Raw genomic sequence first — 12,805 nt, 5'->3', positions numbered from 1 at the left:
AGAAGCATTTCCCCCTCTTCAATGGATTAATGCATGCTTATACAAGGGAATGGATTATACAATTTCATTTTCTTTCCCTTGACAAAGGTCAAACTTTCTAGCAATTAATGATGTCATTTGTGACAAAAGATTTATTATTTAATCTGACTTGTTTACTGCCACGTCTGGACTAGCCAGCTCATGGCGGTTTATGATAAAACAATTAAATACAATAAAATATTACTTATAAAATAACAATAACCCAGTTATGGCAGCAACATTTCTAGACACTACTGTACAAATAGCATAAAATCCACCTTAACCTGGAAGCCTACTGATCACCAAACATATCTACATGCCTTCAGAGCCAGCTCGGTGCAGTGTTTAAGAATAGCAGCCTCTAATCTGAAGAACTGGGTTTGATTCCCATTCTCTTCCACATGCAGCCAGCTGAGTGACCTTGGGCCAGTCACAGTTCTCTTAGGGCTCCCTCAGCCTCACCTTCCTCACAGGGTGTCTCTTGTGGGGAGAAGAAGGGTAGGAGAGTGTAAGTTGCTTTGAGACTTCTTTGGGTAATAAAATGTGGGGTACACAATCCTCAGCTCTTCTTCTTCGAGTCACCATCCTAAACTCACTAACCTCTGTGTTACAACCCAGTTGTTCTAGTCCTTCAGGCGGAGAGTCTCACCTGCAGGATCTGCAATAGACACTCTTGAAATTACAGTTCCCACCTGATGTTGTAAGGAAAGCCAGAATGACATCAAGGGATAACCTGCTACAAGACAGGCCCAAACAAAACAACAACAGATCACCATTGGTGGTCACATGCAGCTTTCTGCTTAAACCAGTTCAAACCAGTTCAATTCACCATCTTAATATTCATAAAGAGAGAGTACTATTTCTTATGCATGAAAAGGGCATGGCAACTTTTTGGGACATCGTTCATATAATGCCATTCCGTTTATAAGCCTGCAAAACTTTACGGGAGACTTTTGTTGCCTGCCTGATACTCCCTGGAAGTCTCCTTGTTAAAGTAAAAGGCTTGTCATATGGCATGTTTCAGCTTCTGGATGGCTTTTTGTTGATGCCTGCTTCATTCAGGACGTGGTAAAAGACCACATGGAGTAGGAAACATCTGTCCCTCGGTTCCCGTGGGGCCAGCATCTGTCAGAAATATTCTAACACGTCCTTGTCTTGTTGAGGATAGAAAGCTGATTTTTGTGAGGGGAAATGGAGCTTGGCTCTTCCAAGAACATAGCAGACGAGACCAGCTGGTATCATCATTCTTAATGCATTTGTATGAGATGGATGCGATTTTATTGACACCCTTTCATCTTGATAGAAAACTTTGCTGTCTGTAGGAACAGGAATGGTCATCTCAGTTAAATCTCAATTCCTCTCAATTGCTTTTAGGAAGTCAATGTAAATCTAATTCAAAACCTTAACTGAACCTTTCTTTACCTCCTTAAACCTGAGCAACATTAATGTGCACATGAAGCTGCCTTATACTGAATCAGGCTCTTGGTCCATCAACGTCAATGTTGACTACTCAGAAGAAGAAGAGTTGGTTCTTATATGCCACTTTTCTCTACCCAAATGAGTCTCAAAGCGGCTTACAGTCGCCTTCCCTTTCCTCTCCCCATAACAGACACCTGTGAGGTAGGTGAGGCTGAGAGAGCCCTGATATTACTGCTCAGTCAGAACAGCTTTATCAGTGCTGTGGCAAGCCCAAGGTCACGTAGCTGGCTGCATGTGGGGGAGCGGGGAATCAAACCCGGCTTACCAGATGAGAAGTCCGCACTCCTAACCACTACACCAAGACTGGCAGCAGCTCTCCTGGGTCTCAAGCAGGGGTCTTTCTCATCACCTTCCACCTCATCCTTTAAACTGGAGATGCAGAGGATGGAATCTGGGACTGTCATGTGGATACCAGCTTCCAGGTGGGACCTGAGGATCCCTCAGAATCACTGCTCATCTGCAGGCAACAGAGATCGGTTCCCCAGGAGAACATGGCCCCTTCGAAGGTGGATTGTCTGACATTATATACCACTCCCCAAACCCCGCCCTCTGCAGGCTCCACCCCCAAAGTCTCCAGATTGTATTCAACCTGGATCTGGCAACCCAAGACCTTCAGCATGCCAAGCATATGCTCTGCCACTGATGCTTGCTCCTCTCTTTGTCTAGGCCCTTATTAGAAAGTTGGGTTGAACTGGAAAAGAACCCTCAAACTGAAGTTACTGGTCCAATTTAAGGGTTTAACTCCGGGGTAGTCAACCTGTGGTCCTCCAGATGTTCATGGACTACAATTCCCATGAGCCCATCTGGAGAACCACAGGTTGACTACCCTGGTTTAACTCATGCCTCATCTAGCCTTTTCCCTAGTGAATGAAATCATGTGAAACTAATATCGGAGAGCATTTGTATATGTTTTGTGTTGGTCTAGGGAGGAACCCTTGTTCCTTGGGGTGGGGGTAGGGGAGGGAAACTGCTGATTTAACAGGGAACAAAGACCTGCTGATTTAACAGTGAAGTTTACACAGGTTCCAAATGTACTGCTGAATGTTCCCATCAAGATTATTTCAGATATGCTTTGAACTACTTACGGGCTATACTTGATACTTGGCTCTAACAAATTAGTAACGCTTGTTCCAGAAGAACTCAGTGTGTTCTACAGGGACACTGATCCAATTTCTGGACTCTTACGGGCTTGAACTCCTCCGGTTACAGTTGAAGCCCAACCTGATTGCACTACACTAAAGACATTTAGAGAAGAGAGTTGGGTTTTTGGGCACCCTGATTTTCACTACCCAAAGAGGTCTCCAAGCAGCTCACAATCACCTCCCTTCCTCTTCCCTCAACAGACCCTGTGAGATGGGAGAGCCTGAGAGAACCATGACTAGCCCAAAGTCACCCAGCAGGCCTCATGGGAAGGGGGGGATCAAACACAGTTCTCCATAAGGTTGCCAAGTCCATCTGCACAGCTGACGGGGAATGGGGTGTACTTTCTGGAGCTTATTGACATGACCCGGAAGTGTCGTTGGCATGTTAGGAGACAACACTGTGGCTTTGGGTCAAAACATTATGGTAGAATTTGCTTCTAATTATAGAGTTTTGCCTACAAACCAGCACATCATCCCCCAAGGACCCCGGTATGTTGACTCAAACTTTTCTGGGTGATTTCAACACATCGTGTAAAAAGGCAATTTTCTTTCAGGCTGGGGTGTGTTCAGGGAGGGGGGTGGTGCATCCAGAAACTGGGGGACCCTTACCTGGGCCAGTACACCTGGCAACCCTAGTTCTCCAGATTACATGCTGCCGCTCTTAGCCAGCACACCAACCTGGCTTTCATCTTGAGTTCACTTAGCAGTTTGAGTTACTATCTTGTTCTATTGCTTGGGCTTGGGCATGTCAGGGACATCGGGAGTGATGCTCTGTTGTTTGGGCAAAACTTTATAGTTGTTTTTTTTGAAAACCCTTCACCCCTCTCCCCCCTTTCACCTTCCTTCCTTCCTTCCTTCCTTCCTTCCTTCCTTCCTTCCTTCCTTCCTTCCTTCCTTCCTTCCTTCCTTCCTTCCTTCCTTCCTTCCTTCCTTCCCCCTGTACCTGTTCCTTCCTTCCTTCCTTAGTTCCTCCATTTCTCTCTCTACTTTCTGCCTCTCTCTCTCTGCCTCTTCTCGCCCTCTCACCTGCTCACTTTCTACCTTCCTTCCTTCCTTCCTTCCTTCCTACTATCCACCCATCCACCCATCCCTTTATCTCCCCGCGCTGAGCCGGAGGGGGGGACAAGCCACACCTACCCACTGCCCACTAACACAGTGTGCAAATGGTTGCAACATGCTGATTCAAGGGAGGCTGGGAAAAAAGATAAATAAATAAAATTCTGAACCCATGTGGAAAGAAGACCTCTGAGACACCCCTTGTTCATGACCAAGTGGCATATAATTAAATATCTGAACACCATGTTTTTAGAAATGGAATTATTTGCAAGATTTTTATGGTATAACAAGATGGCAAAAGGGAAGCGTTCCGGACCGGACTCTCTTTTTAGTTCTAAGCATGTTCTCCTAGTTCTATCTAATTACCTTCCTCCAAAGCAGATGAACAGCTGTAGGGAAAAGCTTGGTGAGATTAAATAAGGATAGCATTAGATTTATCCGGGTTTTGTAAAAAATCCTGTCATTTCCCAAATCTTTTAATTATCAGGCCAGCAACAGAAACCATCTGTATATCAGACTGATCCCCCTCCACACCCCCCATAAATGATGAAACAAGTATGGATCTGAAAGTAACAAGTCAAGTCTACTGATCTTTCTCTACATATATCTATAATGTGTGTGGGCTTATCTCTTCCAGTACATGCCACCTTCTTGTTTAATTAAATCACCTATGTGCTGGTCTGAATGTAAAATAGAGAGAGACCGGTTGAATTGTCATACATGATACAATCCCAAGATGAAAACAAACAAACAAAGAAACAAACAAAAAAGGAAAATTCACCTTGGCTGAATTACCATGTCCTAATAAAGACCTTTTCCATGTTTCTTTTCCTTCCATGAGTTCTGGCCCCATACAGTTGTGGTCATCCCCTGATTTCTGCACTCATTTTATTGTGCCTTTAGTTTTTATTCTGGGATTTTTGTCCCGTTCCCCTCCCCGAATTCCCTTGCCCAGTTCTTTTGAGACCACTTTTACCTCAATGTTTTTTTGTAAGCTGATTCTGACTTAGCTTTTTCCTTGTGCGTCGGGTGTCTGTCGTTTTTCTTTGTCTCTCCCTCTCCCAACCACACCTAGTCCGCTATTCGATTATCGGACTGTGGTGAGCAAATCTATCTCTCTCGACCCTCCTCCCCTGCTACATCCACAACTGGGACAATACAGAGGGAGGGAAGATGTTTGGAACATCCATGCCCAACTATCCAACTCCCGCCCATTCAGGAAACCCTTACAGGTCCATCAAGCAACCCCAGGGTTTCGTGAAAGTCTGATACAGAGCCTCCATTGTATTTTGAGCTGTATATAGTACAAGACCAAGCCTCTCCTTGTCCAGTGAGATAGTGGTCGTGACAGACAACTACAGAGGAGATCCTGGTCCTCCATGAAAAAAGAGAAATCACTTGGATCCAGGGAAACAAGGTTATAATTGTAATTGAGCCTCCGGGGAGGGCGGTATATAAGTATGATAAATAAATAAATAAATAATTTTCAGGACAATTTTCTATAGTCCTCTATAGCCCTCTGCTCGTATTTATGATGCCTCCGAGTTAGGATTTTGTGCTCCTGACTTACTGATGGCTACCAGGATCATAAACATGCCGGCGATGAAAAGTTATTGCATGACAAGGCTCATATTGCTATGATAAGAAAGAGCTAAGTCTAATATGGGTCAGGCAGGCAGGAGGTCAGTGGAACAGCTCAGTTCAATCGATGTACTGCTCTGCTCTTGCCCGAGGGAATGCCAGCTTCAGTTATTTCATTGCTGGCAATGCTGATTAAAAGATGAATATTTGCAGAAGTATCAATGTTCTTTAACTTCAATTTTCAACGAATAAGCCACAAATGAAACCCACAGGAATATTTATACTTAGTATGGTTCTGGATTTCGTAGAATCAAGGCCTCCGTCACCAGCTTGGAAGCATCAAAGCAGAAACTTGCAAAATTATCTCAGGACACAACGATTTTCCCTAGCTATGATTCAGGATGCAGTGTAGGGTTGCCACCTTCCAGGTAGCACCTGGAGTTCTTCTATTCCAATTGATCTCCAGACGGCTAAGATCAGTTCCCCCGGATAAAATGGCTGCTTTAGAGGGTGGACTCTAGGGCAGTGGTCCCCAAACTTCTTGTAGTTGGGGACCGCCTGCGAGGGTGGGAGAGAGCCGGTGGCCCGGCCACAGCAGCTGCTGCGCATGCGCGTTTTCGCCACTAGGTGGCGCTAACGCGCATGCGCAAAACAGCCACACATGCGCGTTTTCGCCAGCAGGGGACACAAACACGCATGTGCGGCAGCTCCGCGCGTGCACGTTTGCGTCATTGGCGTGCCAGTGGCCGCGCCTGCCTCTTCCCCCCTCTCGCTGCAGGGGGGAAGGGAAGGCAGGCGCGGCAGCTGGCGGCCCGGTACCATGGCCTTAACGGCCCGGTACTGGGCCGCAGACCGGGGGTTGAAGACCTCTGCTCTAGGGCATGTTATCCTGCTGAGGCCCCTCCCCTCCCCATACCCCACCCTCCCCAGGATCCACCCCCAAAATCTCCAGGTATTCCTCGACCCAGAACTTGGAACCTTAATGTTGTTACTTGTTAAAGTTCAACCCAACTCAATGCTATATAAAAGCAGATTAGCCAACACTGCTGCTTTAATTTCCAACATTTTATATTTCTTCTTGACAAGACCTCAAATGACCCTCTTCCTCAAAATGAGCCCTTCTGTTCTCCAGCCAGTTTCTCACTGTGTCGCTACAAGTCAAGAGAGGGAATTAAAATCTGACTCATGAATATTTATTTATTTGTCCAATTTATATGCCGCCCTTCCCGAAGGTCACAGGGTGGCTTCCAACATTTGTAATAACAGATTCAAAATATTTCCACACTAAAATTTAACAAGCATTAAACACTAAAACAGTTAATACTAAAAACTTTGTTTCCATTTTTTGGTGACTACATAGTCTACATAGTCTAGTCCCGGAAGAACTGAAGCACTTTATAAGAAGGCTGTTGATGATGATATTTTGTTCAATTCATTTGAACTTTATTACATGCTGTTGAGTAAAATGATGTGCATCGCCCTGAGCTGGCTTACTGGGAAGGTGGCATATAAATCAAATCAATCCATCCATCAAATATAAAGTGCAGGCAGAAGGCAATGAGCTCCGCAGCAGCCCTTCTCAACCTCTTCACTGTAAAGGAACCCCAGAGATGTTTTCCAGGCTTCAATGAACATTGGGAGTGGTGACATGTCCCAGCCAATCAAGCAATTGATTGATCATTTACTGTTTCCATGGTGGAGAAAGAGACTAGGGTGTAAACTGCACGGAGCTTTTATTCCAACCCCAGATCGATTCAGTCCCTGCCCTCTACACAGAATGCGATTTCTGTTTGGATTTGGGGCGATTTAAAATTTCCTTCTGCAGCAAGAAGGATTGATCCGGAGTGACCCTACCTTTATTGTGCGATATCTTGGAGTGCTTTTAAAGCTGAATATATTATAAAATCACATTGTTTTGAATCTGGACTCTCCTCCGTGGTAGAGGACCCGTGATTGGCTACAAGTAGTCATGTGACAAGCCTGCCTTAAAGCAGAAGCCCTAATTTCTCTCAACTTCTGTTGGCCTTGGATTTTTTTTGTGCCTTCTTCGTTCCCCCCCACCTTCAAGAAAAGAAAGGATTTTTTCCTCCCTCCTCTGACTTCTTTGATCCTATCCCCCCTTCAAGAAAACAAAGAAAGAGTCTCCATTTGCCTCCCCCCCCCTTCTGAGCCTCCTTAACCACGTGCAGAAGACTTTCCTGTTTCAATGGGGGGGGGGGGAGAGGAAGACTCGAGTTCAAAGAGATCTGAATTCAACAGGATTGACAATGGAATAAACAAAGGAAGTGCAGACTCTGCCTAGGCCTGTAGAGCAACTAGGGAACTGGCCTCCAGCGATGTCTAGTGATGTCAGCAGCCATCTGAACTTCTGGGAAAGGCTGTATAATGCCTGGGAACCTCTTGTGTAACCCCCGGGTTCCATGGAACTCAGGTTGGGAATCCCTGCTCTGTAGGTTCAGAAGTAAGAATTGCATTATTACTGACTAGAGGCACAGCCCGTTGCATTCAGGAATACAACGGGTGCTAGATTGGGGGAGGGGGAGTGGAAGAACTCTGTGGATGGCCTCTCCCTCCCCCCAGGACCTGGAAAGGATGCAGGCTTCATGGAGCTCATTGACAGGGGCAGCTCTCATGCAGCAGGGATTTGCAGATGCTGAGCCTCCGAGGGAAGTGGAAGGAGGAGGGAGTGGTCAAAGATGGGGGACGGAAGGCAATTGGCTGGCTGCTGGACAGACAGGCAAGCCAGTTGGAGGAGGAGGCACACAGGGGTGGGACAACCATCCTGAGTGGGTGTTGTGCTGAGTGGCACTTAAGCCATGAGACCAGCTAAATGTCCCTTTGGACATGCTAAATTTCCCTTTGGACATGCAGTGCAACTCACCAGTCACAAAGAAGATCAAGGAGAACAAGAAATCCTAGATAGTGTCATTCTGCCTATTCCATTTCTGAAACTTGCCTTACACACACTCTTCCCAATAGGTTAACTGCAACCTCTCATTTTTGCAGCAATAAATTATTGCTGAACGGCACTGTGGAATTGCAGTTTGGTGTAGTTGCAGATAATCTTTAGAGCATCTGGAGCTGTGATTAGCATAAAATCTAAATAGCCTCATTAAACATTCCTTTCCTGTAAGCTCGGACGCCTTTAAGGATCTTCTTCTTCTTACAAATGCGCCATTAAAGCAATGTCATGTGGGTTCGTACATTCTTAAAAAGGCCTTTTCAATCCAGCAAGGGAGAGTGTGTCTCTTAATGGCTGGAAATATGCGATGCAGCAGTTTTTCAAGGGGGCACAAAAGATTCAGCCACTAAGCAGCATCAACATCCCTTTTCATGGACAAAAATAGACAACAGCGACAAGCATTGCTTGTCTGAAAGTGAATGGGCAGTTGAGAAATCCTTTAAGAGACTACTAAGGGCAGCTGTTCCAGATGTTATTTGCTTTCTCATTCAAGGATCAGTGTGTGTCGTGAAAAGCCCAGGTGTCATCTTGGATGCCGGTCAGTTCTGGGATTCACAGATGGGATGTCCTGCCTGTTGAGCCACCAGCCTTCTTTGTAGGGAAATGTCAACTATTCACAGCAGACTATGACAGCCAGCGTGGTGTAGTGCAGGGGTAGTCAACCTGTGGCCCTCCAGATGTCCATGGACTACAATTCCCAGCTGGCAGGGGCTCATGGGAATTGTAGTCCATGGACATCTGGAGGACCACAGGTTGACTACCCCTGGTGTAGTGGTTAGAGTGCTTGATGAGGAACTGGGGGATCCAGGATCGAATCCCTGATCGGCCGTGGAAACGTTCAGGGTGATCTCGGGGTAGCTACAGACTCTCAGGACTGTTTTGTTGTGGGGATAAAAAGAAGGAGGCACTTTGCCCTCCCCAGAACTCTTAGAGAACTGTGACTGGTCCAAGGTCACCCAGCAGGCTGCATGTGGAAAAGAAGTGGGGAATCAAATCCAGTGCTCCAGATTAGAGGCTGCTGACCCTAACCATGACACCAAGCTTGCTCTCAGCACCTAGCTGTAAACTCCAAGAAGTAAAACAAATAATTTGTTCATAGAAGATCCTACTGATGCTAGATTCCTTGTTGATGCCTCTACATCAGTGATGGGACCAACTTCAACATCCTGTGCGAAACAAGGGGAAATCTACTTCTAAAGTGCATTGAAAGTGCATTATCCAGCATGAGGGACACCAAGGGCTGCAGACGTTTTACTTAAAGCAGGGGTAGTCAAACTGCGGCCCTCCAGATATCCATGGACAAAAACAATACTGACTTCTAACTCAACATAAACTAGCTGCATGTATTCAGTTGACAGAGATAGCAGTCAAAGCCATGGCAATACTGTGGACCTTGCAAATCAACACATTTATTGGGGCATAAGGTGCCGTGGACGTCGTTTGTCATCTGTACACTTGGACCTGTCACTGAATGTTCAAGGCTGTGTTTCTCTCTCCTCCTCGCTAATTTCTAATCCTCTCCAAAGTGGGCAAAATTGAGTGCATTTCCTCAGGAGGCGGACGGAAATTATGTTTTCCTAAATGGAAATTATATTTTCTGAAGACGTTTATCGGAACGCTAAAAGATTAAGCGAGCTGGTTCTCATTACAGCATTCCCTAGGGGTTGCTTGTGATTTGCTTGGGAAATTAAAGTGCTAACCTCACTGAGATTCAAGATATCAGATACCAATTCCATTCAAATCTGTTATCACGCCAAGCTGAAAACAGCACTCCATTTCTTTTTCCATGTTCGCTAAGGAAGCCGTGTAGCTCATTCATAGTGCCTTTGTTCTGTATGTGTCCACCAAAAAGACTGTGAAAAGCTCTATGAATCTCAATAAAACGGTCCTGCAGGAAAGTTAGTGGTATTGATGGAATGGTGATAAAGGAAATGATTATAACTTTCTAAATGATCACACCGTTATTGGAAATTGATTTAGTTCCATATTGGAGACCACGAACTGATCTCTTGGAGCGTTTCCGCATTAGGAGACATACTTTGATTTAGCCTCACCTCGGATTTCCTTTGGATGCTGTGAGTTGACTCTAGGTTTTCCACATTTGTGGTTTCTTCCCCTTGTTTCCCAGGCTGAAATTCACAACATGAGTCTGATGGAGGCAGCCTCCCAGCATGCTTTTCTTCCTTCCCCTTTTCCAAAAAAGATTTTTATTGCAGAATAGTGCCTGCCTGCACCTTTGTTTTCATTGTGCTCCTTAATTCTGCGCCATTGATCGTATCCCCCCTTTTTCCAAAGTGTCCCAAATGTAATTAAAAAAAAATAGTTATAACATTATAACACTGTAACACTGCTGTGCAAGACTGCAAGACTGCTTTTTTAAAAAAGTTAGGAACAATGTTGTAACGCGATCACCTTTTAAAAAAAAACATGAAGTTGATTCACTTGAAATGTTGTATTGGAGGAGAGTTTTACTGATCTCATGGACTGCCAAAGGACAAATCAGTGGGTTCTAGATCAAATCAAGCCAGAACTCTCTCTAGAGGTTAAAATGACTGAGACTATTATACTTTTGGTCACATTATGAGAAGAGGAGAATCACTGGAAATGGCAATCATGCTAGGAAATGTTGAAGGCAGAAGGAAAAGAGAAAGATCCAACATGAGATGGGTTGACTCAGTCAAGGAAGCCATGTCACACAGTCTGTGAGACCTGAGCAAGGCTGTTAACAATAGGATGTTTTGGAGGTCATTCATTTATAGCATCACCATAAGTCAGGAATGACTGGATGGCACTGAACATGCAAACACACAGTCAAAACACCACATGACTATACAAGGGTGGGCTTGGAACAATTAAATGCAAAAGGCTCCAGGCTAATGAAGTCTCCAATGCAAAATGAAAATTGTTGGAGTAGATCCAATTATCAACGCAAACTAAGTAAGCTTTTCGTTTCCTGGAATTTGCTTGGCATGCGTTTTCTCCTTCCTAGTGAGACTAAGCAAGAATTCTAGGGAGGGGCGTAGCAATGAAACCCAGGGGTCACAATTTAAAGTAATAAATAAAGACAATTGGGTGACCCTTACATAACGGGGCAAACACTGTCACCGTGTTTTTGAAACAAATTTTCTTCCCTCGCAGCTCAGAAAGGCAGCAGGCAAACAGAACTGCCTGCAGGAGGCTTCCTGTCACAGAACTGCCTGCAGTCTTAGTGCTAGTCTAGGATGTGGGAGAGCCCCTGTTCGAATCCTCACTCTGCCATGGAACCTGGTTAGGTGACCTTGGGTGACCCACACATTCTCAGCCAAAGCTAAGGAAGCAAAAGAGAATTGTGTAAGTAGCTTAGGCTTCTTTGGACCACTGCTAAGGAGAAAGACAGTGTATACATTAAGTTAGGGATTCCCAACCAGGGTTCTGGGAAACCCAGGACTTACACGGCCATTCCCACTAGTTCCCTGAAGCTCAGCTGGCTGCTGACATCACTAGACATTCTGGAGCTTGCTCCCCCTGTTGCTGTATAGGCCTAGTCTCTTTCTCCACAATTAAATAATGGTAAATGATCAATCAGTTAATTGGCTGGCTCCCGCATCTTACTTCCATGTCCACTTCTTTGAAGGGGCACGTCACCACTTTGGGGGTTCCTCGAAGCCTCAACAATATTTCAGGGGTTCCTCTGTGGTCAAAAGGTTGAAAAAGGCTGCATGAAGTAAGCAGCCCCTTGACCTGAGCAGCTGTTCCTCCACCACAGCCCACAACCATGATAGCAATCTTCCGGTAGTCAGGAGGGGCAGAGAGGACTATGGGAAAATGCTGCATTCTGGGCTTTGAGCGCAGGATGCAGGCCTCCCTATGGACATGCTGTCATCATTGTGTTGTGCAGCACAACATAGCTGTACCGGCAAATTCTGATTTCCCTCGCTTGCCTGTTGAAATAAAGCAAACAGCAGTTGTTCTCATTACCTGCAGACGTGTGCTTGAATTTCTCGCTTTTCTTCTTCCTCCACTTCCACGGCTTGAAAAGTCTTCCTAACGTGGCAAACTTACTCCTCCTCCGGATTGGAGGGGTGTGGGTCCCCGGAACCAGGGAGTCCGAGCGCATGGCAGCCAGCCTCTCCACTTCTTCAGCTATGGGGCCACCAAATGAAAGAGACAGGGAAGGGAAAGAATAAGTTAAAAGGAAGCATAGCGTTTCACCTTGCCGGAGAAGACAGAGGTTTCTTCTTTTTTAACCCAGGTTCACCTTGCACTGGTTACCACTGAAGTATTAATAGTGACACATGCCCTTTGCATTGCACCTTCCAACAGAAATTCAAAGATAATCTGGGAAGGTGATTCTGCAAATCCAAAAAGGTATTTTCTCCTTGGAGTTTTATAAACAATAGAAGAAACGATACATAGGCCCTGGAGGAATAAGAGAAGGGAAAGGGGGAGACCAGGAAAATTGCCTTAAATGTTTTAGGAGCTGCCAAGAAAGATCATGTCCCTTCATCTGCCTTTCAAGCAGCCATTTTGAGGGGGAGAAAGAGCCCACACATACCTTTGACATGGGGGAAGGGGAAAGAGAAAAAGT

The 12,805-nt window shown here is 45.4% G+C and overlaps 1 protein-coding gene across 13 annotated transcripts in view; it reads right to left on the bottom strand.

Moving 5' to 3' along the window:
* Positions 1-12,805, bottom strand: part of PHACTR1 (phosphatase and actin regulator 1) — a 312,123-nt gene that overhangs the window by 94,308 nt on the left and 205,010 nt on the right. For all 13 annotated transcript variants that reach the window (XM_077353220.1, XM_077353219.1, XM_077353222.1 and 10 more), the window contains one exon: positions 12,196-12,360. In XM_077353220.1, the coding sequence (XP_077209335.1) occupies positions 12,196-12,360 (165 nt within the window). The remainder of the gene's footprint in view (positions 1-12,195; positions 12,361-12,805) is intronic.

This window comes from Paroedura picta, chromosome 9 (assembly GCF_049243985.1).
Source record: "Paroedura picta isolate Pp20150507F chromosome 9, Ppicta_v3.0, whole genome shotgun sequence".
NCBI lineage: Eukaryota > Metazoa > Chordata > Lepidosauria > Squamata > Gekkonidae > Paroedura > Paroedura picta.
Note: the sequence above shows the minus strand (reverse complement) of the source record. Positions and strands in the feature narration are given on the sequence as shown.